Source organism: Larimichthys crocea, chromosome I, assembly GCF_000972845.2.
Source record: "Larimichthys crocea isolate SSNF chromosome I, L_crocea_2.0, whole genome shotgun sequence".
NCBI lineage: Eukaryota > Metazoa > Chordata > Actinopteri > Sciaenidae > Larimichthys > Larimichthys crocea.
This window is the reverse complement of record NC_040011.1, coordinates 5,231,183-5,258,759: the sequence shown is the minus strand read 5'-3', so window position 1 is coordinate 5,258,759 and position 27,577 is coordinate 5,231,183. Positions and strand designations below refer to the sequence as shown.

Below are 27,577 nucleotides of genomic sequence, written 5' to 3'. Positions count from 1 at the left end.
ACAAGTCAATGTCAAGAAACATCCCCATCATCAAAGCTAATCTCACATAACAGAAAGTCTGTTGAGCATTTAACCACAACAGACCACAGACAGAGCAGAACCCAGTACCCTTACCGAGCTGTTCTTGTGACATACATTGGATCCAGAACAGCACAAGAAACAGCTGCTCTACATTTGTTCCCCAAGCCAAATAAATACTGAAACATGTTCCAGCAAAACATTATAAGCAACATTGCCTTTCTGTCTGCGTTTGTCTTCAGTTCAGTCAGCTGTAAAAGGCTGAAACAGCGACCAACCATCATAAATCAATTTGGTGTTTTTGGAGGCTTTGAAGCTATCGACATTCATCTTTGATCCACCCTGTCTGCAGAGCACATGTCCCATTTTCTCCATTTTCTATTGTTCACAGCAGATCATAATCCCTTTGTCTTTTGAAATTAAGATGTTGAAATCAGCACTAATGGAAGCTGACCTTGTGTAATTATAATGGTTCTGACATACTGTACGACTTTTTACCCACGCTAGCAGTCAGTTAGCGTGGGTTGGTGTCAGTTGGTTGGACAGTCCAGTATTTTTGTATGAGTGAGTTTGTTTCAGTGGGATTTTTCAGTTCAGATAAAGTACTGTGAGTTTATCAGGTTGCTTCCTATATTTGTATGCCAACAGAGGCTTCAGATTTCCTGTACATAATACTGTAGACAAAACAGACTTGTCTTGGAGACCTGAGATTTCAGCACCTTGACCCCAAAGACTCATCACGTTGAATAATTAAAGAATCACTAGAAGAAGAATCACCTAATTCACTAGTGTGTCTTAATTTTATATACTGTAAATACATATTAAGTCACTGCATAGTTTAATCAATGAATGGTGCAATTCATCAATAGGAGGTCCTCCTGTGCGTGTTTTGTACCATATAAAGTGGTTTCTAAACCATCACTTCTGCTTGTACTTCAGGAAAGCATAAGCTGAAATGTTGGCCTTGTGTCAAGTGTAATTGTAAACCCATATGTTCTCTATACATGTTGGAAATGCGAACCTATATATGTCTGGCAGTTCCATATGTGACAAACAAAATGAAGGAAGTGAGATGACACTTGAGATCCAACAATCTCTCAGGGTATCCATGTCTACCCCTTTTCAACTCCAGGCTATTTCTGAACCCATTTAGGCCAAGTGGTACTATTTTGGGACAACTGGGGAACTGGTATGTTTTGTGTGTGTGTGTACGAAGGAGGGGGAGTGTTAGTCATGTTTGAAGTAATGAGTAAAAATACTAAATATAATAATGTGACATAGATTTTAACATTCAGACAGTGAAACCCAAGCTGACCATGCCCACAAGGTTTAGGGACACGCCCATCCACCTGCTCATTCGAGTTATTCAGCCACTTGCATACATCGTCAAGCCACCGTCTACACAACTCTCCATTCTCATTCAAGACTCTCACAAGCTAATAAAAAATTAAAACAAGTCTAAGATATTTAGTCAGATTTTTTAAGAACTCCTTCAACTCTTTATGATGACCAGGATGAGGCTTGGTATCAGGTAACTGAAAAACATAACGAACAATGAGTTAACTCTAATAACATGTATTTACACACATTGTCTGTCTAGTCAAACCCCAATCTTTGAACCCTTTAGCACCTTAGCCTCTGGGGATAATGGGTAATGTTTTGGGGCTTTTGGTGTAGCCAGCGGATATCTGGAAAAAAGATAACGGATAACCAGTTGGTGACTTGTTCTGCAGTCTGATTCATACAACTTTAACAACACCAACTTCATATATGTTGGCTAATCTGAACACAATCCACTTCCTAGAATCTGTGATCCTAAAGATTTCTCCCTCAACCAACCACACAATCTTTAGGATGGTAGGTTTACTGTATATTACTATATATACATATTGTGGATATCACTGTTTTTATCCGTACATTTCTTGTTACCTGATCACAAATGGGAGTTTGCATATTTACAAATGTCACAACACCTTTAGTGTTATTATCAGTGCAGTGTGATACCAAGCCTTTGCAGCTTTACACCACTTGTACAGCCTGAAGGAATTAAAAATCCAAGCCTTTATCTTTACTACTGAGGAGGATTTCTGACATGATTGGAAACCTTTGTAAATACACAAGACAAGCATGCCTGCTAATAGCCTGCTGTTAAAACAAATACTGTTGAGTTGGCCTCTTGCCTGTGTAACAGATACCTCTTTTTCACCGCCCGGTTGCATTCGCTGTCTGGCCTGGCGGGGGTTCATGTTTCGAAAGCTTGGCAGTGCAGCGGCATGTGAAAAATGTCCTCCATGTTGAGACGGCAGCAGAAAAGTGGAACAATAGGGCATGTAATTGTATTCTGAAGTTTGGTGCCATCAATAGGCAACACATAGTCACCAACACATTGTGTGTGTGGCACAACGCTTTATTAGTAGGTAGAATGATGGGAGTTATGTTATTATTTGACGTTTGTCAAGAAAAATCATATACACCATGAAATACTGTGAGAGAGTCATCGGAAATCTAAAATGTATAATCCTAGCTGATCAACTCAATGTCCTCATGAAAATCATGTGACAATATTCAACATCTGGGAGCAGAGGAGGGCTTCAGAAAACCTCATATTTATTTTTTCTATAACAACTAACTTCTACAACTAAGAATTTAATCAGGTAATCTTTCGGACAATGCAGGGACATATTTGCCTATTAGCCTTAAAGGTGAACTCCACCAATTTTACACATCAAAGTCTGTTTACAGGTCTTGGGGAGTACTGCACATGTCAAAAACATGTAAAGACATTTGTGGCTCTAGAGAGAGTTGTGTGAAGCCTGATTTCAGCTTAAAAAATGCAATGGAGTCAAAACTACTAACACACCCAAATCACTGACAACTGACAACTGTTGAGTGGTCGAGTTGCATTGTGGGTATAATGTAAGCATCAGGTTTTGACAAGGAAGACTAATGTGGGATGGTTCTGCTGCATCTTTGATTATCTAATCCTGGTTCTGTTGGTCTGGTGTGATTTTGTCCATCATGAGTCTGACACTAAGTGATTCTAACAATTCCTCCATTAAATAATACAGAGTTTGGTGCTTTTACCTCAAAAGAGTTAAAAGGTGCTTGAGAAATTTATGATAGTGAGGCAAGTACATAGTTCACACGAGGTGTACGAGTGTGTTTGTCATTCACTGTCCCCCATAGGCCAGCGCTAATCCTGCTGCTGTTTTATGATCTATCAAGTGCGTCAGACTGTTTCCATTCCAAGTGGATCCTCCAACCACCATGCCTCAGCACTCTTACTTCACACATCCAGAGCTCCTTGGTCCAAAGCCAGGTACTCAAGGCCTCTTTCCAGGGCAGAGAGGAGGGGCTGTAAGTAAGTGAAAGTATTCATATTCACTTGTCAGGAACTCTATGTAGCATAAATTAACATACATCCATTGAGAATACATTGAACTGCGTGGGGTCAGGATGCTTTGTTTGGGTAAACCTCATACATCCAAACCTAATTCAATTGTATGTACCTGATTGTACTGACATTTAATACTTTACCACTAGAGAAAGACACCAAGTGCAAACAATTCTTTAAAGTTTCAATTCTTAAAAATTGAATCATTATTTCAATGCAAATGGCCATTACATTGCATGTTATATGGAATCATAGATGAAGTAATGTGTTAAATTGCAAACACAAAAAATTCGAAAACAAAACTTTGACAATTGGGACCTCTGGTGGCTTGGTACAGTAATTGCAGCAGCCAGTCAAATGTATCAACATGACACTATAAATGAGGCCTTTTTTTTTTTCTTTCCCTACTAAGCTGCTCAATCGGAAATTTTCCATTACTGCAAATATTTGTTCTTGTCTGTTTTTCAGTTGCATTACAACTAATATGCTCATGGATTGCTGACACTGTTGCTTAGCACCATTTGGTTAAAATGTGTTGTGCTGGCTAATCCTCCGAAACTAGACCTTTGAATTTTGGAAAATTTTTGTCCAATTAGCTCACTTAGCAAGATAAATAATAAATAATAAAATAATAATAATAATAATAATATAATAATAATAATAATATATATATATATGATATATATATATATATATATATATATATATATTATAGTATATCTCTATTACACACACACTGCAATGACCTGAATGGGCCTGTAGTGGAGTGGTATAGACATGGTACACGTACAAACAAACAAATTCCAGTGCTGGTGGTGTAGTGCTGTGTGTTGGAGAGGCCTGTAGTGGGCATGGTTTAGCCAATTTATCTGTCCACACTTCAGAGCAGATCTTAATTTTTTATAGTCTATTGTCGTATATTCAGTGGTGATGCAGTTGAAGACGTTTGAAGAGAAAGTCCGCCGACACTGTCTTAGTTGTATAACAAGTTTATTACAACAAGTTCAGCATCGTAACGTTACTTGGAGAGCTCTTGGTCCAATGATGAGACTCTCCCAACCTATACGGGCAAGCCCTTATATAGGTAGGTTATGCCCCCAAAACATACAATTAAAATACCTCGCGCCAAACCATATAATGAAGTCACTTAAGTCAAAGGAACAGATAGACCAAAGAAATCCCCTTCCCAGGAAAGACCACCTGAAGGCTTAACCTTTGACCTGCCCCATATCCATCCATTTAAAGAATTCACTATCTCATCTACACATCTGGCAGCGGTGCCAACCTGGTGACTCTCTTGCACCCCCATCCTAGTAACCTCCGACCTGGCATTGGTCAAGATAACAACCCATGACTAAGCAAGTATCTTCATCTTAGTATGTGACTATGCATCTATGTGCAGACACCTCACTATGTAGTATACTCATCCTTTCCCAATTACATACACTGCAATGACCCAAAAACAATAGACCTTTTTTTCACAGCAGCCATTTTGATATAAGATAGCAGGGTAAATGCAGGTGTTACCAGTGATACTAATTAAGGTTCTGTTCATTCAGGTCAAACAGGGTCAGCGTGCTGCTGTAGTGCATGTTGATGGAAAGGTTCTGCTTCAATAAATGTAACAGAACCTTAATTAGTGAATGGCTGCTGTGAAAAAGGTCTGTTACTAAATAAACAAGAACAATGGAAAACAACACAGGCCATCTCTCCTGAACCTCTAATACCGTAAGCTCAAAACTATGTTGAAAATCAGCGTGTAATAGCTTATTTATTAACACTCTTCCACTATCAGGCATGTAATTGATAAAATTCCCAAAACGCTTACATCTAGTTTATGCTGGACTGTGCGTTGAATGCTAGCTGAACATGGACAGTGAGTGTAATCATTCTGGTCAGAGCAAGACAGTAAATGATCTAATTAAAGCCAGTAATTTGATTTTAGTGACCTGCTCAACTGATATCCATGATATTGTCTGTTTGTGATGATATGTTTGGACACGCTGCCCAACGAAGGAGTGAACTACCATCAGTGAGTCAGTGAAATCCACCTTGTGTCAGGTTCTATCAAAGATAACAGGTTTTATCGATCAATCCTTAATAAATTTGGGTTCCAGCTCCCTGTGTCCCTGAGCAGTATTAGTTGGTATAGACATTTTATGGGTCGACAAATAATGCATTTGTCAAGCTTAGCCCACTAAGCACTTGCTGGATGCTATCGGATCAGTAGCAGCTTTGTGCGAAAGTAATGAAACACAAAGAGAGATACCATGACTCAAGGCCCTTGAGCAGTTCATCAGTTAACCACATCAGTCCAACTGCTTGTAATATGATAGTGTATGTAAACACACTTCTGACCAAATACATTCATTTGAGCCCAAAAGTACTTTTTTTTATTATTAGGGTTCACTATTGTTTGCTCGAGGACAAGATAACATTTTGGACAGGGGGAGTTGGGGATCCAGGGACTAACCCTGAAAACTGTTAAAAGAACAGTTTATATCCCACTTATGCCCCCTCAATATCGTCTCCATTTTGACTTATTTTCAAAGCACTCTCATCTTGTCTAATGTACTGTTTTGCTTGTGCGCCTGCTTTACTCATACATCAGATCAAATATTCCCATACTGTTTAAAGATGTAATCGGTCACCTGGAAAGAACAAAGTATAATGAGTACTTCTACTTTGGTACTTTTCGATGCTAATATCTTTGTACTTTTTTTTGTACATGTGAGATTTTGTATGCAGGACTTTTATCTGTATTAAGTAGTATTACTACGTTAACTCAAGTATAAGAAAATAAGAACTTTAAAGGGAAAAAAAGAAAAGAAAACACAGCATATTCTGTATTCTGACACTGAGACTATAATGATTTTACATAATTCACATCACAAAAACATCCTTATTTAATTTACACTGCCCGTCATGCATCCCCTGAGTTCAACCTCTGTTTGTAAATAGACACAAAGTGTTACCATCACAAGACTCAAAATGTCTTCAAAGATAGGACTGGAGGAGATCAATTTCTTTTTCCACTGCTAATCTCACTCTTCAGTATAACACTAATCTGTCCTAAGGATTAAACTAGCCTATCCATGTGCATCAAACTGTGTGAGGATATGTGTGTGTTATAAAAGAGGTCCAATATAACCTATATTGGACCTCTTAAAGAGTCAAGCAGTTGCAGAATTTTTTTTTTATTTTTTATTAATCAGCAAAAAGAAATAGGCCAACAGCATTGAGCCATGTTGGGATGTAGCATCTGGGTTCAGACCAGTCCAGACAGACCTGATGGAAAAACAGAGTCAAAATCATATGCATATCATGACCAGCAGAGGGAGGGATAACAATGAATAACACACACACAATTATATTGTACAAATATTTAACAGATCTCAAGTAAGAAGTTGTCCAAAATGTTCCTTCACTTACTTTTTTTTTTTTTTACTTTACTTTTTTTATAGTCACTGACAGGTCAACATCACCATCGACCTCGTCGACACATATTTTGTCATTACGTATTACACCGCCACCACGTGCAGTGTAACGTGCTTGGGAACCCTGTCCAGCATTATTCTCTTTCTCTACAGGAAAAAACAAAAACAAAAACTTTTGAAATAACTACAGCTATACACTTTACTGACTATATTTTATTTTACAATTGCATTTTATGATTTCATACTACAAGAAATAGAAAATAAAAGATCAATGCTCACCAGATGGACAGCTGCTAGAGCCACTCTCTGTTTCAACCCTCGCATTAATGTTTTTTGTTTTCTTCATTTTTAGGTCTATGTTGGAAACATGACCGCCATCAACTTCTGATGGAGGAGGCCCTGTAAATTCTGAAGACAATCATCATAACTCATGTGACATTGTCCTTCAGAAACTTTCCTGTCAAAAAAGAGAAACTTGCAATTCTGATTTAATTAAACCCAAATACATGTTGAGGTCTCACTCACTGTTTATACAGCACAGATGAGAGCTAGAGTAAGTATTGGACAGTATATCTGCTCTGGATTTTTATGCTGCATGGTGTTTTTCTCTTGTGCTTTTTATAACTTCAGGATAATCTCCTCCCAGTCAGTCTTCCTGCCTGCTCTAACCAGGACTGGTCCCATGGGTCAGCCATGCTCACACCACCTCTAGTTCCCCCTGCTTCTCCTCTACTAAGCCTTTATCACTTCCTGTCTAAGCATTGCACTGAACATAACCTCATAGTGTGAGATTGTACTTGGGTCTGCCCTCAATGATCATAACAGCAGAAGTCATCACTAAATCTTCCCTGAAAGATTTTTGCTCAGTTTTGTGGACACATTGAACCTTGGAATACTCATGGAGTCTGTACCTGGTATATAAATAATACAGTTTAAAGTCTCTCTAACATCCTAAATCGTTACCCCCTTATTTCATAACGTCACATCTTGTTACAATGTTCTGATACACTGCAAAGACTGCATGAGTAATTACGGTACTTTGCAGGCTGCAGGCCTAAATTACAGCTAAAGTTTCTTATTTTCAAAAACACTCTCATCCTGTCAGATGCACTTTGTTGCTTCTGTACCTCTAGAAACTCATTCATAGATAAAAAATATTCCCAAAGTTTTTAGAAATGCAATCTTACTCACGTCCATACCATGACGAAATGATCTCCCACAATGATCGCAGCCAGCCAAGCCAGGACATGATCTGCAATGAGAGAGAAAGCAAGTCGAGACAAGAAAGCCATGACATACTGTGAATAGTTGTTAATGTAGATTAACTTCAGAACATGAATTGAACATTTATGTTTCATATACAAAATAACACAAAATTATAAAAGTCTGAGGCCACTTCTTCTGGTCAGGGAAGCACAAAAACGTTCTTCTCTTGGGGAGTAAGATTATGTAAGATTTAAAATATTTCATACCGTCACATAACAAGTTATTGCGAGTCTAAAATACAGATTCTTGTGTTTTTAGCTTCATTTCATTTGTGTTCTTGAACTCCAATGATGATGGAAATAATCGACACTCTTACGCGATCACGTCCTGCTTTAAAACTTCAATTTATCCACTCTATTTTGTTAGTGAACTTTTCTATGACTATAAACATTTTTTACCGTAATGTATAAATATCTAATTATATAGAGGAGATCTATAAAAAAAAAAACGGTGAATGTTAATCAGCACACAGACGCAATAACTGCGCATTTCATCTTGAGCCACATCTGGAGATCATCTGTTTATCAAACATCAAAAGGCGCACATACCTCTGCCGTGACGGGTCAAACTGTTGTTGAACAGAAAAAATCAAATAAAAAATGAAGGAATCCGAGGAGGAAAAATTAATGTTGTCTGTTTTACAGTAAACAGAAAGTAAAAGAGCTTTGTGTTGTCACTCTAAGTTTACTTCAGAAGGTGGAGGGATGCATCGTTTCCTTTTTCCTCATAGTTTTAACCAATCGTGCTCTACGGGTTCAGATTACAGAGGCAGCGTACACTGTGTACATTGCTCACTCCCCTCTCAGTCTGAACTCTGAGGGGTGCGCCACAAACTGTTTATTCACAGGAAACTCTGTGTACGGTTCTTGGAAACATGTGCACAGAGGTGCCAACTCTGCTATGCGCATCCTGTTCCTGTGCAGCCTCATGCACCCCTGCGTATTTAAATACATTTTGCATAAGGATGGCAAGACTCCCCGCAAAATCTCAATTAGGGTATATTTGTATTGAATTTTTGTACGCAGATACATATAATTTAGTTACAGCCAAAAAAACAAACAAAAAAAAAACAAGTTTTATTAATTTGTACAAACAAACAAATTCCAGTGCTGGTGGTGTAGTGCTGTGTGATGGAGGGGGGGTAGTGGAGTGGTATAGCCAATTTATCTGTCCACACTTCAGAGCAGATCTTCATTCTTTATAGTCTATGTAGTATACTCATCCTTTCCCAACTACACACACTGCAACGACCACGCAAAACAATAGACCTATTTTTCACAGCAGCCATTTTGATATAAGATAGTAGGGTAAATGCAGGTGTTACCAGTGATACTGATTAAGGTTCTGTTCATTCAGGTCAAACAGGGTCAGCGTGCTGCTGTGGTGCATGTTGATGGAAAGATTCTGCTTCAACAAATGTAACGGAACCTTAATTAGTGAATGGCTGCTGTGAAAAAGGTCTGTTACTAAATAAACGAGAACAATGGAAAACAACACAGGCCATCTCTCCTGAACCTCTAATACCATAAGCTCAAAACTATGTTGAAAATCAGCGTGTAATAGCTCATTCATTAACACTCTTCCACTATCAGGCATGTAGTTGATCAAATTCCCAAAACGCTTACATCTAGTTTATGCTGGACTGTGCGTTGAATGCTAGCTGAACTAGTGTTGCTATAGCAGAAAGTTGATCATGTGGACACATGGACAGTGAGCAACTGTCTTAAGGCCCCTCAAGAAGGCTTGTTATAAAAGAGGTCACATAACCAAAAGAGTCAAGTGGTTGCAGAAAAAAAGCATTTTGTTTATTAATTAATAAAAACTGTGATCATAAATCAACAAAACATAACAGAAGGCTGATGGGTCAGACAAAATGCACAAAAGGGCATGGAAGGCACCCAGAATGACCCACAATGGGATGAAGGATCTGGCTTCTTCATTCTAACCAAAGCTAATATAAACTGAACAGAAATAAAGCTGTGAAAACCGACAGGAACTGCAGAGGAATCATTCCTGTTGCTGCCGAAGTGAAGTTCCTGCACCCTCTCTATTAGTTTTTCCTCAATCAGTGCGAACCAGACAGACCTGAGAGAACACAAAACACAAGAGATCACCAGAGTCCCAATCATATGGATGTCATAAGCAGCAGAGGGAGGAACAACAGAGCTGCCCTCTCTTCAGAATATCTCTTCATTTTTGCCACCACACACAATTGTACTGTACAAATCTCTGTCAGATATCATGTAAGAAATGTTCAAAATGTTCGGCACTTACTGATTACTTTTTCGTACACACTGACAGGTCAAGATCACCGTCAACCTCGTCGGCATGTATTTCATCATTACATATTACACTTCCATCACGTGCAGTGTAATGTGCTTGGGGCAGCTGTCCTACATTATTTTCTGAACAAGAAAAAAACATGTTCAAAATGAGCATCAAAAGTCTGTTTTGAAAATGTTCAAACCAAAACAATGTTGCATAACATTTTATAATTCCATTTTATGATATCATATTACAAGGAACGCTTGAAAAGATGAATGCTCACCAGATGGACGGTTGTCACGATCACTCACTGTTTCAATCTTCATGTTGAGGTTTTTGGCTTTCTTAATTGTTACGACTCTGTTTGTAACAACACTGGTACCATCAGCTACTGATGGAGGCGGCTGCCCTGTAGATAAGTAGAAGACAATCATCATAACTCATGTGACATTGTCCTTCAGAAACTTTCCTGTCAAAAAAGAGAAACTTGCAATTCTGGCTTAATTAAACCCAAATACATGTTGAGGTCTCACTCACAGTTTATACAGCACAGATGAGAGCTGTGTACAGGAATTTTACAGACCAAGCTTGCCTTCGATTTGACTTCTTTTCAAAAGCACTCTCATTTTGTCTAATGCACTGTTTTGCTTGTGTGCCTGCAGCTAATCACTCACAGATCAAATATTCCCACACTGATTAAAGATATAATCAGTCACCTGAAAGCATTGAAGCAATCTTTTGATTTAACTTCGGGTCCATGATCTGCAATGAGAATAGAAAATATCTCACAAAGCACTTCAGTGAAAAGGCTTTTACAGAGACATGACACACTGTGGATTTGTTTATTCCCTTCTGGATAAACTGACTTCAAACCATTCAGCTGTAGATATGTTTTATATAATCCCTGCAATACAAGAGTCATCACATATTCAAAGCATTTACCACAAGATAAATCTTTTATAACATCATGTAAGAAATTAGTGCTAGTCCAAAATATGTGCTGCATGTGTTTTTTTAGCTTTCTTTTGATCCTTTTTTATAATAAGTTCAATATAATCGACTCTACATGATCAACCACTGCTTTCATAAAGACTCTTAACTTGAAAACTGTGAATAACAAATTTCCATTGTACTCTATAATTTATCAAATGAAAGCTCCTCTTTGCGCAAACGTTCATCACAGACATGATGAATGCGCAGTTAATCAAATAAACAAACACCAAATGGCGCACATAATGTACCTTTCTTTGCTGTAATGTGTGGAGCTATAACTATAAAACTATAGTTAAATAAAAAAACTAAACAAAAAAACTGCAGGAATTCAAATAGATCCGAGGAGAGGGAAAAAATAAAGTTTCCGTTCTGCATCAAACAGAAAGTTAAAGATACCTGCTTTCACTTACAAAAGAAAACAGATGTATCTCGTCCTATTTCCTCATTCCTCCACGCACTCCTTGCGCATAGTAACGCTGCAGTACACGTACAGCTCAGTTTATGGGTGACATTCCTTTCTGATTTTGAACTTGAAGCACACAGCTTCCTCACGACTGATTCAACATACTGCTACATGCAGGGTACACCATGTACTGGTCGATACCTGCAGACACAGAGGTTTACTTCATCTCCCTATTACGCATATATTAAACCTTTTCTTTGTGCAAGCTGAATGTTCATCAGCACACAGGCACGACATCAAGCAGCGCGCTTACCTTTTTTGCTGTCACATCAATCTGTAAAAAAAAAAACAACTAAAAGTGAGTGAAAAGAGGAAGAACCAGTTATTTATGAAGGTGAAGTCTGTATCGTGTTATGTCTCCTTATCCTGTTAACCAATCGTGTAGTAGCTCCACAGTTCAGGCGTGAATTCGCACACAGCATACAGCACAGTTTATAACTCAGTCCTCTCTTAGTCTGAGCATTGATTTTAAACTTTGCACTGAAGCACACAGCCCCGCCTTCCGACTGATTCAACATGTGATTTACTTGTATCCATGGGCGGACTGGGACAGAAATTCGGCCCTGGCATTTTGGACCAGAGCAGCCCACAACTTTTTTCTCGTGCGCCATAGATGCGCCATGCGCCCTAGCCTAACCTTGCCAGTCCGTCCCTGCTTGTATCTCAGGTGCTTTATTCTGTCACTTCACTTTTCAGTGTCATCAATGTGTTCCCGGTGACTTCTTATATTTTCCTGTTTTAATTCTGTTTAAAAAAATATATACAGCACTCAGTTCTGTTTTAATAGATGAACTATTCACTTATTGAGTTCATTTTGGTCAAATATCATCAGTGGTGTAGTTGTGCGTGAAGAAATGGGTAAACTCTTTCCTTTTTCTTCTTCTTTTTCTTCTGCTTTTTAAACCCAGTCCAGCAAAGAATAAACATCCTGTTACGAGCCCCACCCATGACGAGACCACATGCAGCAGGATGCAGATAAGCCAAGTGTGATTCCTGTTAATGATGTGACCAGCCTGGACACACTCAAATCTGCCTGACTATCTGAGGTAAAAAAAAAATCCAGCATTGAGAAACACAACCAGTAAAGAACGAGTTAGGTACTAGTACTACTTTCTTATAGACATGCCAAAATGCAATACTAGTACAAGAAATAACTGTTTGATGTCAAGGATATGTAATAAACACTCAAACAGCTCTTCATACTAACTTATGCATTGCCGAAGACTTCTCACATATTTCTTCTTTATTATTGTCCAAAATGTCAAATAAATGAAGTTAACTACTTTGAAAAGTGTCTCCTGATTGAAATAAAACAATTAACATTTCCTTTCAATCATAATGCATATGCAATAAATATAATGCAGTATATGATTCTATGGACCATTCTGCATAATGAGTACCAGTACTTAAGTAATATCTTTAACCACTGTTTAAAGAGTTTCTGGAAAAATCAGATGATCAATAATTTGGACAAAAGGGAGGGAAAACATCATTTGCTTAGGCAATATTAACATTAATGACAATAAGAACAACAATAAAATTTGATTTCATGTATAAGACATGAACCGACTGTCATGAGGTCACTTGCATTTTGACTGTAATAATGTAGCAATAGAATTTATACAACATAGTAATACTATAATAATAGTATATTGTGCTGGAAACTATTAAAAATGCTCATCACAAAGGTCAGTTTTTTTGTATTAAAATATAATGAAATGATTCACTTCATGACAACATACACAAAAACGTGCACATATAGAAATTTAAATGACATTATTATAATACCAAACATTCAGTCATGTTAAGTTTGCCATTATGGTCTGTCCGTTTGCGATTGGTCGGTCTGTCTGGACACATTATCAGTGTGAAACACTTTGCAAAAATTTTTATGTTTCTGCCTGTCGAGGAAGCAGATAAGAGATAAAAAGCTGGAGGGGTACGCATAAATGTCAACACACTGGACTGTTTACACTTTTGTGCTGTACACGCACATGCTGAACAGTTGCAACACAGACCATGTGGAATCTGACGGTAGAAGTTTGGTTTTACACGTTAATATTAATATGTAAAATATGAAGCGGTAACATAAATGTGTTGTTAAAGATGGAACTGATGCTGTTAATTCACAAACTTAAAGAGCTGTAGGCCTGGAAGCAGGAAGAGGTTTCACTGTGGAGTTGCATGTTTACTGCTGGATGTGCTTTTGACAAAAGTAACATTGCGCTCCAGTGTTACAGCCCTCCTTACAGACGTCTGATTTAGTTCGCTCATGTCCACTCCTGAGTCTAAGCTGGTTTCTCGACTCTCCACTGGCCTTCGTCTCCGATGCTGCTCTGACACAGCGTAATGGATCTCGGCTGCGGGCTTGCCATCCAGTGATACAAACCAGGCTCGAGGAGGGTGAAGTGAGGGGATTTTAGAAAGTTCTGCCAGGGCGTGCACTGAGTGCCTGCTGCCGCCCATTTTATTCAATGTTCCAGGGACTGATACTGACTCTGGCAGGGTGAAGTGACCCCTGGATGTGTTGGTGGAGGTTGCTGCCTGAGAGCCCTCTAAAACCTCTGAGTCTTCTGTTTCTATTGGTTGGTTCTGGGTGGCAGAGGGACCTTTTGGCAGAGTCTGGGTGAAGCTGTCTTTACTCAGAGGCTCAGTGGCAGCACTGTTTGAAGCCCCTGCACGAGGAAGTGTGGCCGACTTGCTCCATTGGGGCTCCTCTGGCTGCTCCTCCAAATGGAAGAATGCTGGAGCGTGAAGAATGGCAACAGGCTGGTTGTAGAAAAACAAATTCTCGGTCAGAGAAGCTGGAACTCTAATGTGCTTAGTCAGATTAGTCAGATCATCATCATCAGTGTTTAGCTCCAGTTCGTTACACTCCATTGTAATGGCCACAGCATTAGGGTTGGCTATGATATTGCCATTGTTCATAGAAATAACAGAGGCATTATGCCGATTATCTGCCCTTTCTGTGAATGATTGGCTCAGTCCATCCTGTGGATGAGAGGGGTCCCCTGAACAGACGTCAAAGACTTCATCATCACATGTAGAGGTGGTTTGGTCCTTTCTCATCACTGGGATCTTCTTTATTTTAGAGTCTCTAAGAGGACGTCTGTAAACAAGACAGAACATTTGCCTCAAACAGTTGCATGCTGATCAGATTAGCTATGACACTTTATACTTTTGTATCCTAATTGGACAAATAATTGATTTTCTTTTGTAATAAGGGCACTGACACTGACATACCTTTAATGAAATGATAAAATACTCCGCCCTGGAGGCTTAAAAAGTGTCACTAAAAAGTTTGCAGTTCACCCAGAGGGCGGCTTTAGTCAGCTAGGGTGGCCTCAAAGGTATGAAGAGGGGATTGTGAGATACACAAGTAGTGTAATGAGTCGCGTGCTGGAAAAACTATGCAACTGTGGAGAACATGATTATGCTGCAGGAGTCACCTGTCAAGATTACGAGGCATATACTAAAAAAGCGTTTTAGTGGGGTGTTCTTTTAAAGCAACTTTGTGTAACCTTTTTACCATAAAATAACAGATTTTAAATTATGTTGACATATTTGGGGGAATGGCGTCTCTGTCATTGCCACTCTGCGCTCCATACGCCTGTTCTTGCACTATAACCAAATATTTCATTAATGTTGGTCATATTTTACGGCGAAAATGTTTTCCCTCTCAAGTCAACTCTCAGTGATCTATAGAGTTTCCACAGTACAGTAAACTATAGCTGCTGTCTGCTAATGTTAGCTCAGTTTGTTAGCCGGGCTGCCCAGACTGTTTCATGTTTGGGACGTGGGGGGGAACACGTTGCACTGTTCATCTGTTAGCAAAATTGTCATAATGCAAGCAGAAAAATACCCGTGTATAACTGTTCACATTTAGAACAGCGGTGTTGCACTCTGAAACTGAGGGGTGCTAAATCACAAAAATACTAATACACACTGTTGCTTCAAATTAAAATGGCTGTGAGCATGATCTTCAGTTTCAGCTCATGAAGCATATTGTTGCCCCTTAAAGTTAAAGATATATTTTGAGACTCTTGATTCGCCTTCGCAGGGAGCTGGGAAGACATTCTGAGATTGTAACAAAACCAGAAAGTGTATCTTTAAATGAGTAATTATATTTTCCTCTCTACAACGAACGAACGATGAAAGCCTCTCTTACCTGTAATAAAACAAAAACCCAACCAAAAGACAGATGACAATAACAAGCGTTCCTCCAAGGATAACCATCAGGAAAGATGAATGGCGCAAGATGAAGTCAGTGGAGATGGCAACTCCAAAGAAACCTAAAGCATGCAGATGAGAAGAAGATGTTTGGATTAAATATAATGCATATGCAATAAAAATCATTGCAGATGAAAATGAACAAGGTGCATTTTGTATCTAAAAGCTTTACTTTTATTTTTATTATTATTATTATTATTATTATTATTATTATTATTATTATATCTTTTGTATTTTTCTACTGACTAAATTCAGTTCCAGACCACTCAATAAATTATTCAACTTATTTTGAAATTATTTTTCCTTAACGTCTTTTTACATCTTCTCCCAACAGCTTGCAAGGTTAGAAAAATTCAATTGGCTCAATTATAATATACAGTAGGTTAACAGCAACCATCAAAATCACTGTTTGTCATTTATTAATTTAACATTTAAGCAGCGTAGCATTTTATTTACAGTATTTTAACATCTTCAGGGTGGGCACTTAACTCTGGGGGATGAAAGAGGTGCTGCTATCCAGTAACCAAGATGAGGAGCCGTGAATGTCCACACAAGTTTTCCCTCTATCGATACCACCGTCCCTAGTCCTTTTCTCATCCATCCACCTACAGGAGGTAAAACAAACACATCAACATTTGTTTGCATTAAATTGTCTTGAATTTCCCACAACCACTAAAGACACTCTAGGTTAAAAAAGGTTCTGAAATTATGACTGTATTATAAAATTAGCCTCATCTATCTTCATTATCAAAGTTTATTACTTTTGTATCTTATCACAGTTTTGTTGACCTAAATCCTGGTTTTGAGAACCACAAAGACTCAGTCGCAACTGTGACAAATTTAAATAAATTGTTACAATTGTAACTGAGTCATGAGGCCCCATTTGTATTATCTCTGTTTTGGTGGCCCCAAATGTACTTATATATATAGGTTTTATATAAATTATTACTCTGAAATAAAAAAACAAAACAAAAAAAAACATTACACTCAGTTTGGGTTAAAAAATATTTAGTTTGAATTAATAAATATTACAACATAGTCAAAAAATAAATATTACTAACCTTTAAACCACCTTTTCTGTTACACCAATGCCATTTAGGTAAAGTGAATTTTATAATTTCTCATATCTTTGTTGGGACTTTTTGTTGTCAGACACAATTTCATTTAACTCATTCTGGACACTGTGTTTTGGTTAAATCATTAGAAAAATGGCGAGCCTAAGAAATGACACATACATACAAAAAAAAAGGTATATGTCAAATTTCATCAGGCTTTTCCCATCTTATGTAAGTATGTATGAATTGTAGACATCTGAGTAGCATGTTACAAACCATTGCTGTATTTTTGTCTAATTGCAAGAGACTTACACTTACATAGCTGATCCTCTGGGCAATGAGTTTTTAGTCATAAGTCCATTAATCTTCTTATCTAGTCTGAACAGATCTTATGCCAGAACGTAACTTTAGAGACATCTAACTGAGACAAGTTCATGACACTAATAAGATGTGAGCTCATTTTGAGGTTAAACTCTCCCTGCAGATGTCAAGTCGAGTCACAGCCTTTTAAAAAATGGATTGTATTCATATTAATATATGCTGATGGCTGTATACAGCATTTGACTGAAAGATAGTGATGTTGGTGAAGCTGCTTTGGAGCGTTCTTTTATCTCTGCAAATGCAGTGAACAGTGACATCTGGTGGTTTCTAGACCTTCTAGCAGCCTTTTAAGACTTGGGCCAAAGCACTCCAATTTTCTTGCTAAGTTTTAGTCTCATATGTGTGCAATAAAAGTCAATAAAGTGCCAGAGATAATAAAGGAAGCATTAAAGCTTCTTTCCTAACAATTAGAGAATTCGAACAGCTCTTATCATGGCAGTTACGTAAATACTTCTGGGTCATTTACTGTAGGAACCTTTCTAAGACTAATAGACTATTTGACCTGAACCAGCTCTACCTCCTAGATTGTTTGGTCTCCCTTGTGGTAACTCCACTATGGCCAACTCTCACACTAGTCTTGTTGTTTGTTAAGACACCCCATCACTGGATCTCCCATTCACCTGCACATCCTTTCTTTGTGAATTCAATAAATTGTGTTTAACTAACTTTCTAGACTTCTTGACTGGCTTGCATCTTGTGTTGGCTATTGTTCACCAAGAGATTTAGCCTATGACACCATTCGCAATGATCAACTCAGGCCTTTTATAGATGTCACACTGTGGAGGTGGGCTTCATTGGTGTCCAACTGTAGGGGAGTTAGAGGGGTGACGATAGCTTATGACAGCAGTGGCAGATTGTCACACCTTATGCCTGTTGGCTAATCATACTCTCCTTTATTTTGCAGTACTGTACTGTACTTTGGTTGTCCTGCCGTACACACATACACACACGGAGGACAGGTAGGTATGTAAGTCTCTGATGATATCATTTTTTAGGAATATTGCTTATTGAACTGTGGACTTGAGCCAGAGAAGCCAGGCATCCATAAAAGATAGTGTATTCACGTCAATTGTGAATTCTACTCACCAGTGGTCCGGTTAAAAAACCAAGCTGGAACAACATTTGAAGTTTGAAGTCCGCAGCTGTCAGGAATGCTGAGGTTGATTTGTATGGGTCCACTCAAATGTAACTCTACATCTCCGGAGAAAAGCTGCACACTGACAGCCGCCACTGGACTCAACTCCACACTGACATATCCTTGAAAAAGACAGAATTATGTGGATGTGACTAATTCAGTTCTTTTATTAGAAGAAATTGTCTTGAATTAAATGTTCATAAATAGCTGAATGGTCCCATTTTTATGTTGTTACAGTTTGAATCTGTTTATTACAGTTTGTAAAAAAAACAAAAACAAAATGGTCACAGTGAAAACGAGTGCAGCCTTTGTGCTTCTTTAAGTCCATTTATCTGTATCAGGTAGCATTTATCTCCACTAGATGGCACCATAGGAAAAGAATCAAATCTTACACACATCCTAAATCTACAAATGCAGATAGAGTGAGGAACATGATTTATTGTGTTTTGTTTACATTTTTTTTGGGGGGGGGGGGGGGGGGGGGGGGGTTGGTAGGGGGGGACTAATTACTTACAAATTATTAACAGAGTCAGAGTGATATGACTGCAACACACAGATCTACCTGATTTAGTGCTCACAATGCCCAAGGTGTCCAGAAAACTCTCTTCTGATGGCAGTTTTGGAATGGTCAGGTAGGCTTTAACAGAGGTCACATTACCCCCATCTGTCAGATTCAGGAGGCTCTTGGGAAATTGGACAATGGGCTGTGACGAAGCATCTACAGACAAGAGAAAAAATGTTAAGTAAGAGCTGAAAATATGTTCCTAAAATATGTTTTCCCTTCAGTGCAACGCTTGTACTGACAAGCAAAGAGAGACAAAGAGCACATGCAAGGAAGGAGAAAATAAGTGTGACTTTAACGATATATACAGTACCAGATGTTTTACCAGTGATCAGGACAGAATCTTCAAAGAGCCAGATGTTCCCCTGATTCAGACCAAGTAGCGACATGGTCACAGATGAAAATACTACAGTAATGATAAGAGAGGAAGAGAAAAGATGCAAAATTAGCACTTCATTTCAAAATAAATAGTTTTTTCCACCAGATGGCAGTGTGGCAGTATTATATTCTGTCATCCATCCTATCAAGTCGCATAATTAACCTTAGACAGATCCAGGAAAAAGGGAATTTGCTTTTCTGGCGAGGGCTCATCTAAGTTTTGTCTACAAAATAAGTTTAAAATTCTGCTGTTTGGTGTCAGTAGGAATGTAATAGCACTGTAGATGGTAGACACACATTTCAGATGTGGGTTATAAAATGATCCCAAATAGTTTTGTGTCTAATTAGGTGTCAAATAGAGTGCAGAGGAGCAACATTTGGTCAATTACAACCAGAAGGTTTAAAAAAGTATATGAAGTAAAAAGTAATTTTACTTATTTTATCATCTAAAGTGTCCTGAAAAAAACAACTGTGAATGTGGAGATCTGCTGACAGACATGCATACAGTCTGTGTGTCATACAAATAGATTAGTACTGAAGGTAAAAGTGGCATGATATAAATAATATTGTAAGATAAAGTAACCATGATATAAAAATATTGCAACGTAAACTGACCATGATATAAATAATATTGCAGTTAAAGTGACCATGGTAAGAATAATATTGTACATTGTAAGTAATCGGAATGTAAAAGTACAGCTAATAAGAATACAAGTAAAAGTACAAAAATACAGAAATTGTAGTTATATAATGATGAATAATGCAGTCGGTTGTGTTAAACCTCAGCAGGCAGATGGTGGCAGGCCATGGAGCAACAGATTTCCTGAGCTGACAAAAAGAGAATGGAGCTGTCACAATGAAGTGCTCCTGTCACTTAGTGGAAAACTTTCAGCCATACGGAAGCTCCAAGAACAGCCTAAACATACTCCCTGACATTTCCAGGATCATGAGAGCCAATGATAAACTGATACTGCCTTTCTTATTTTTATACATTTGTTAAAGCGTTATCTAGGGTGATTCAGCTAAACAATGTCCACATTAAGCACAAACAAACATTAAATATCTTACTTGGCATTGTGTTGGTTTTACACGGCAGCAGTGTGTAAATGTAGCCATCCTTGCCGGCCACAATTGTGATAGGTGTCCCAGTTTGGTATGGTACATGAAGCAAAACACTGCCATCCTCCCCAGTAAGAGCTGTATTAGTCCTGGTGTAGTTGATATAGACTTCCACCTCTGCCTTGCTGAGTTGCTTACGATGCAGCACATCATTGACCTGGACCTTTAGGTTAAAGGCAGAGCCTGGAGAAAAAAAACATAAAGGTTGGGTTTAGACAAAGATGGTCAGTGCAACAGAACGGCTTTTAGAGAAACAAAGCAACAGTTTGCAGTTAGGCATTAAAGTTCATACAAGTGAAGGTTCACACACAAATCTCTCTACACCTCTGTGATTTAACATGAGCTCCACTTATAAACTGGACTGCATTATTAGATATTGAAAGGTGTTCTTCTTATTTTGTCCACCCCTTTTATGCAAAGTGACCATATGCTTTAACAGAATGGAGTAGGAGCTGCATTTCCAATTAACCTAGACGGGACCTTATTGATAACAAAACAAAGTAATTTGTAGAATCCCTTGAGGTTATCAATCAATTAATCCCAGAAGAGGTAGACACACATACAAATGGTAAAACTAGCCAATTAGTTCAGCAAAACATGCTTTCAGGACAACATTATGCTACATCAGCATGAAGACAGCTATGCACAGTACATATTTCCAATAATGTGATTTTCATGAGGGACCCTAATTATTACATGGTTCAGGCCCTACTGATAATGTGACACAATAACCACCAGTCCCATTAACCACTTTTACACGATGCACCAACACCCAATATTAAGTTCATGAGAATTTATTTATTTTTTTTCTGGGAGGTACAGGGTTGCATAACACTGTAGGAATGCTAACACATCACTAGCCTCCCATATGAATAAATGGTCTTCATGCAGATAAGCATACAGTACCCCACCAAGGATCAATGGCTGAGGGACACACACATACACACACACAAAGCATTAAATCAATATGTTGATATTCACAATGGATCAAATGACAATGTGGAATGTAAAAAGGATGGCTAAGGCTGGCTACAGAATGATAAGCCCCCATATAAATGTTTAACTTCACAGCAGAAATAAACATGTTTACAGCCTGGTACAAAAAATGGTTTTGGTCTCTGTAGTCAATTTCCCTGTTCATGACAACTATACGGAGGCTGAATTTTTATATAACTCACCCATTCAAATTATATTACTTAAATGACTTACGACTTAAAGTTATGCATGATTAGGAGCGTGGCTGCTTTAATTGACAGGTGGGTGCCGTTACAGGTGACTTGTTTGAGCACTCAAGTTTCACGCTACGCTGCCACATCTATGTTTTACACAGTCTATAATTTCCCCTCAGTTCAACAAAGCATTTTAGACTCTAGCTAACTTTTAACTCTAACTTTACCCTTTGATTCAGTCTAACTCTCTGCTCTCACCAAGCCTGTTGTAGTCACAGGAGGCAAGCTATGCTAAACAAACTGTATGCCATCTGCCCAACAGTAAAGGAAGTTAGCAAGTAGCTGGAAAACATAGAGAAACATTTAGTTGCTAATGAAGCAGATATTTTGATCAGGAGTTGGTGGAGACTTTTTTTTGTGAGATTTGTCCGGGTGGCCAGACACATCACAACAGCAATACATTTATGACTTTCACAGACTAGCTGGAAAAATCTACTACTGATGAAGCCACTGAACAATGCTTCAAAAAAGCTGCTCAGTACCAGTACTATGTGCAGCTTCAAAACTCTGCTAGAATTGGCCAGGGCCAAGGTATCCTCCTTCACCTACTGCCCTGTTATTAATATTTCCAACTGAACTGTGCTGTTGCAGACTGGACCGGAAAGTGAGTCTTGGGAGTTATGAATCTCAGCAGCGGACTCATCAACAACTCTCCAGTTACAGTATCGAATGGTCATTTTGTGCTAGAAGGCTATAAAAAAAGCTCCATACTGCACATTTTATTGCTAACTGAATACTGCAATATCGCTGTAGTAGCAATACTAAGTAACATAATGTCATAGATATCTTTCTTTAATGGTGACAATTGGACACTGACAGTGGCAGTTGATAATGCTGCTGGTCTGATTGCTCATAATCCTGCTGCTAAGAAATCTGCCAAATCTCGACTGAAAACTCATGAAGCCATGCCTTATGCTACAACATTTCAGCAAGTGCCAAAATAGAAAACCAGATCATCCCATATCATTGCCCCTAACAATTCCATTTGATCAGAAGCACACATGCCCGGAGCTGCCAGGAGTTCCTGCATTTCAAGCCACAATTTGAGACAAACATCTACACTTGGCAGTGTTAGTGTCAACCCACTGGGATACATACACCAGCGCAGACAGACAAGAGGAAGCTTGTTTTGGAAAGGCCGCCTCCTTTTTTATGTGTGTTCTGTCATAGTGGCCAAACAGAACAGAAGGGGGTCATGCTAGACCTGAAGTGGAGGCGTTTAGTGCCAGATTACGATAATCTCCCCATTTGGTGAAGTGAACCACACCACAAAGAGGTTTATAAAGTGGATTGAAACAGGCTGTCTGAGGCCACTGAGTCAGATGAAAAATAGATCCCATGTTGTTTGTGCGTGTGATGTGGCTTGAATACTGATATTATCGGGTATATGATGGCCCTGGTGTCCAATAAAAAGACTGAAATTCCAATAAAATGAAGCACACTTTCTTTATCAACATGTGAATATTTTCAAATACATTTCTATTTATACAATTTCCACCAATGAAAGGTTACATTTAAAGCAACATTTTGTAACTTTTCTACCATAAGTGAAAGGTTGCTACACTGTCACTCCCATATGTCCGTTCTTGCACTGTGAAACTGGATCATATTTCATGGAGAAAATGTTTTCAGCTTTCTCACTGATGTCCTCTGGCTGCTCCACATCAGTTTCCTGATGATGCAAACTATAGCAGCTGTTATCTAATGTTATCTCGGCTGCCTGGACTGTGGGCTCAGTACAGGGGTAGTGTTAGTGTTTGTACCACAGGTGTTTTTAGACCACCGGGAAGAAGAGGTTTCAACCCCGGCGAGCAGGGGAATGCTGATGGGGAGCTGAGCAGGCATCATGCCAGAACAAGAGCTGAGCTTGCGGGCAATGTAACCAGGCTTAGCAGCTTCTATGGACATAATGACAGAGGCAGATAGACCAAAGGAGACATTAATGGAGGAAGCTAAGAAGGGAAAAGGAGAGAGTGACCGAGCAAGAAGCCACCAGACAAGAGTAAATCTGGGACTGACTTTTAGTCATTGCCAGGAGTTTCGTGAAATAAAAGGCTGAAAGACAGACACCGAGCTATGCTTCTTGCTGTTAGACTAGTAAGTAATATTAGTTGGCTGCTATGTCTTGTGTTGTTGCACTTGACCGATGTTTGCCTGATAGCAAAGTTGTAGACTCACTCATTTTTGATCATAAAAAATATAATCATAACATACACATGTACACCTGTCTATATTTACAACAGTGGCACTCTGAAACTGGAGGGACTAATTCACAAAAATACCACTTTCTACACAGTGTCACTTTAAAAGCTACGTGTCAATGAAATAATGACAGTAAATATTAGAATGACAAATTATAATAATTGAAAAAAAAACACCATGTTTGTGGCTGAAAAGCTTTGACGTGTACTTTTTGCTGACATGTGAACAGCATTACATTATTATCATTTCACCATATTGTCAAAAAAAAAAAGATCCACAGGGAGGAGCACAAACATGTTGACTGGTCATTTTTATGAGACCATCAGGCAGCACAAACAGATGGTCCAACAGGGATTTATCTCTGGTGAAACACCACCCTCCTTGCAAACATGCTTGTTTGGAATTAGGCCATACATTCCAACGATGGAAGCAAAGCACAAGCGCACCCTTTGATATGTGGGTCATATCATTGAGCAAGTCAGCAATATCAAACTGCAGTGAGATAAAATATGTTTAGACTAGATCTGGGTTACAACCACTCTTCCTGTTGTCTTCTAATTACAATCCTCCCATGGGCCAAATGATTCAAACTTTAAGTCTCTTGCTTTGCCCATTATAAAGGGAGAACAATGAAGATGTTAATCCCAGCGTTGGAGCTGACCATCTGGTTCGAGAGAGGAGGCATTTGTATTTCAAAGTTTTCTTTTTTTTTCTTTTTCTCCCTGACAGTTTACTCTGAAGGGACAGGAAGGCTAAGAAGGAGAGGGGTTGGCAGGACATTACACATGCCAGCATGTGTGCTCGAGACAAACACCATGCTCAGGGTACATTTTCAAGCGTTTCAGTCAACAACACAGACTTGTCATCATGAGATGACGGATGGTAATATACTCCTACAGCAGCATGAATTAGTCATGAAGAATCTAATGAGCGAACATGGCCACAAATCCCTCTTTCAGCTTGCCTGCATGCTGCTCTGTTATAAACAGAGAGGAGAGGGAGACCATAATTTCACTTTTAAAATTAAAGTAGTTGCAAGACACTAACTGAAGACCTTGAAAAAGAAGAATGGGTCTGCTGTAATGTGAAGCCATGATTTGAATAAGAGTCATATTAAGGGCCTTCTGAGCATCCAGACGTTTTTAACACATTTTAATAAACAAGAAGTTTTTTTTGCATCTATAAGAATTTGACCTAACCCCAAAGTCATACATTATTGTAATATTGCAAATAATTGATCAATAGCTACATTGTTGGGGGTGATGCAGTAAAAAGGGACAGATGGAGAAACCGTTATTAAAGAGGAGCCCCCACAACACTTATTACTCATCAACAGGGCAGTAGATTTGCAAGCAAATCCTTATACAGATGGTCTAGGTCGGCTAAACGAGGACATCTTTAATCTGCAAGAAAGAGACCTCTGGTTGATAGAGTAGGCAAATGTTAAAACACCAACATTAATCTTCATTCTCCAGCTATGGTGTCATTTATTCTCATTTCTCATTTTAATCCAATATTTCAAAGCACACAGCAGTAAAAAGTTTGAAGTTTTACTAAAGTTTAAATGAAACCTGAAACAAACCTGACAAGGGATCGAGCACTTGTTGTTGGTACTGAAAAGGCTCTTGTTTCATGTGATCCCGGTTTGAAAAGTTTCCGTCATTGATATGCAGAGAGGGTCCAGTCGGAGTGAACTCTCCAGTCGTTTTCCCATTCTTGCATAAAATCAGCGCAGACAGCAGACACGTGAACAGGCGCATGACTTCCAACAACAACAACAACAACAAAGTCACTTTTTCTTTTTAAGTCGTCTCAAGTCCAGTTTTCATCTAGAAATTGAATTCGAGCAAAGATGCCCACTGCACTGCCATCCTAAACTGATCTCACGTCAGCCAAACTGCGCAGGAAAACTCCTCCCCTTTAATCTGCCCCGTGAAGCCCACAGATAGATAGATAGATAGATAGATAGATAGATAGATAGATAGATAGATAGATAGATAGATAGATAGATAGATAGATATACAATTCATGAAATTAAAATATTTAGGTAAAGTGCATAAAAATTGCATTGAAGTACTTGCACCAAGTAATTACTGCCACTAGATGGCGATAATACAACAGAATCAAACTTAAAATTAGTCATTAAAAGCCATTCATTATTAATAATCCATCTCATTAATCTATTCATGTAACAGAACATATTGATGCAAACTTGCATTATTTACACTAATAATGGTATTGCCAGTTTTAGTAGAATTTATATAGGTGTCTTCATTTAGTATGTATCTATACATTTACATTTGTGTGAGTTTCCAGGTCTAATAAATGCATCAATTAAATATTAAATATTAAATCTGCCTCTTGTATTATCCCCTGTAACGTTTTAATCACTGACTCAGAATCTGTCCACACTGCAGTCTTCAAAGCAGCATGCAGGTACAAAGCTACTAGCCAAAAGCTACTGAACATCGAAAGGAAAATGAATTTTCTCAGTCAGGACTTTTTTTTTTTTGCTTGTGGTGTGAAAAATGACTGGAAAACAGGAGAAGTGTAAGTGGAGCTGCACATTTGTCTGTTGTCATCTTCTTTTGTTATTGGGTGAACTCTATAAGATTGGTCATCCTACCTGGTTGCATTGTCTTTGCTGATTTTTGTTTTGTTTTGTCTTAATGTGATCATCAGCACCTAGAAAAGGTCTGAAAATAAACACTATTCTTCAACCACTGTTGAATCATTATCATTATCTTCAGCCTGTATGTAAAGAGTCTGAACAATTCTGATCAGTGGGATTGCAAGTAAATCCTGCCTTCAGGCCGATGGTCCAGTATGCCAAACTGCTGGTTAAACAAAAATGTATTCCCTCCTCAATTAAAATAATTAGTAACACATAGTAGAATTTGTTTTCATTTAGGGACTATGACACTGCAATACATCTATCAATTTTTCATATCTATTCTGATAACTGCCTAGCCCCATCAGGGTAGCGGGGGCTGGACACGATCCAAGCTGGCACTGGGCTAGAGGCGAGGTACAGAAAAATCACCAGTTCAACACAGGGCTGACACATGGAGACAAACAACACTCACGCTCACAATCACACCTACAGGCAATTTCACCAATTAAACCGCATGTCTTTGGACTGTGGGAAGAAACCAGAGTACCTGGAGAGAACCTGCAGAGACACAGGCAGAACATGCAGACTTCAAGGTCTCAGCTGTGGTTCAAACCTGGACCCTTCTTGATATGAGCAGACCACTGCGGCACCATACTGTTCCTGACAATCTCTTTATTTATTTGTTTTATTGTTCAAACTATTGTTTTATTGTTCAAACTACTGTCTTTTATCATAGTTTAAGTAAGTATTACTGTACATGTGAAGTATTAGATTGTTGGCAAGTGTGTTGTGTGATGCAGCAGCTTGAAGCCCAAGACAAAGTATGTCTTAGTCAA

The 27,577-nt window shown here is 38.5% G+C and overlaps 1 protein-coding gene and 1 long non-coding RNA gene across 9 annotated transcripts; one reads left to right on the top strand and one right to left on the bottom strand.

Annotated features, from left to right (window-relative positions):
* Window positions 1-6,593: 6,593 nt before the first annotated feature.
* On the bottom strand, window positions 6,594-26,014 carry LOC104930428 (protein FAM171B-like). 7 transcript variants are annotated; one of them, XM_027283187.1, is made up of 17 exons: window positions 25,710-26,014; window positions 20,646-20,879; window positions 19,513-19,605; window positions 19,200-19,355; window positions 18,589-18,759; window positions 16,555-16,671; window positions 16,005-16,128; window positions 12,090-14,945; window positions 11,784-11,977; window positions 11,055-11,142; window positions 10,664-10,789; window positions 10,390-10,520; window positions 8,664-10,200; window positions 8,041-8,101; window positions 7,129-7,257; window positions 6,841-6,996; window positions 6,602-6,700 (listed from the first exon to the last, which is right to left on the bottom strand). In XM_027283187.1, exons 1-8 carry the CDS (start codon window positions 25,885-25,887, stop codon window positions 14,006-14,008), a joined length of 2,013 nt encoding a protein of 670 aa, XP_027138988.1. In that variant the 5' UTR covers window positions 25,888-26,014; the 3' UTR covers window positions 6,602-6,700; window positions 6,841-6,996; window positions 7,129-7,257; window positions 8,041-8,101; window positions 8,664-10,200; window positions 10,390-10,520; window positions 10,664-10,789; window positions 11,055-11,142; window positions 11,784-11,977; window positions 12,090-14,005. The 7 variants fall into 7 exon arrangements, 6 of the variants coding, with proteins under 6 accessions (XP_027138988.1, XP_027138974.1, XP_027138982.1 ...); XM_027283173.1 differs by having other exon boundaries at window positions 11,097-11,142; XM_027283181.1 differs by lacking the exon at window positions 11,784-11,977.
* LOC113746646 (uncharacterized) lies at window positions 16,125-18,728 on the top strand. 2 transcript variants are annotated; one of them, XR_003463015.1, is made up of 4 exons: window positions 16,125-16,444; window positions 16,542-16,680; window positions 18,407-18,461; window positions 18,592-18,728. It is a non-coding gene; the product is annotated as an uncharacterized LOC113746646 (long non-coding RNA). The 2 variants fall into 2 exon arrangements; XR_003463014.1 differs by having other exon boundaries at window positions 18,407-18,465; window positions 18,592-18,710.
* Window positions 26,015-27,577: the final 1,563 nt, after the last annotated feature.

Bases quoted from the DNA above. Each gene is read 5' to 3' on its own strand.
- LOC104930428 (XM_027283187.1), bottom strand. From the start codon at position 25,887: ATGCGCCTGTTCACGTGTCTGCTGTCTGCGCTGATTTTATGCAAGAAT. The intron at 16,672-18,588 runs GTGAGTAGAATT...TACCTCCTGTAG, and splicing joins GTTTTTTAACCGGACCACTG to GTGGATGGATGAGAAAAGGA. The intron at 16,129-16,554 runs TTAAGTGCCCAC...TGCATGCTTTAG, and splicing joins ACCTCTTTCATCCCCCAGAG to GTTTCTTTGGAGTTGCCATC.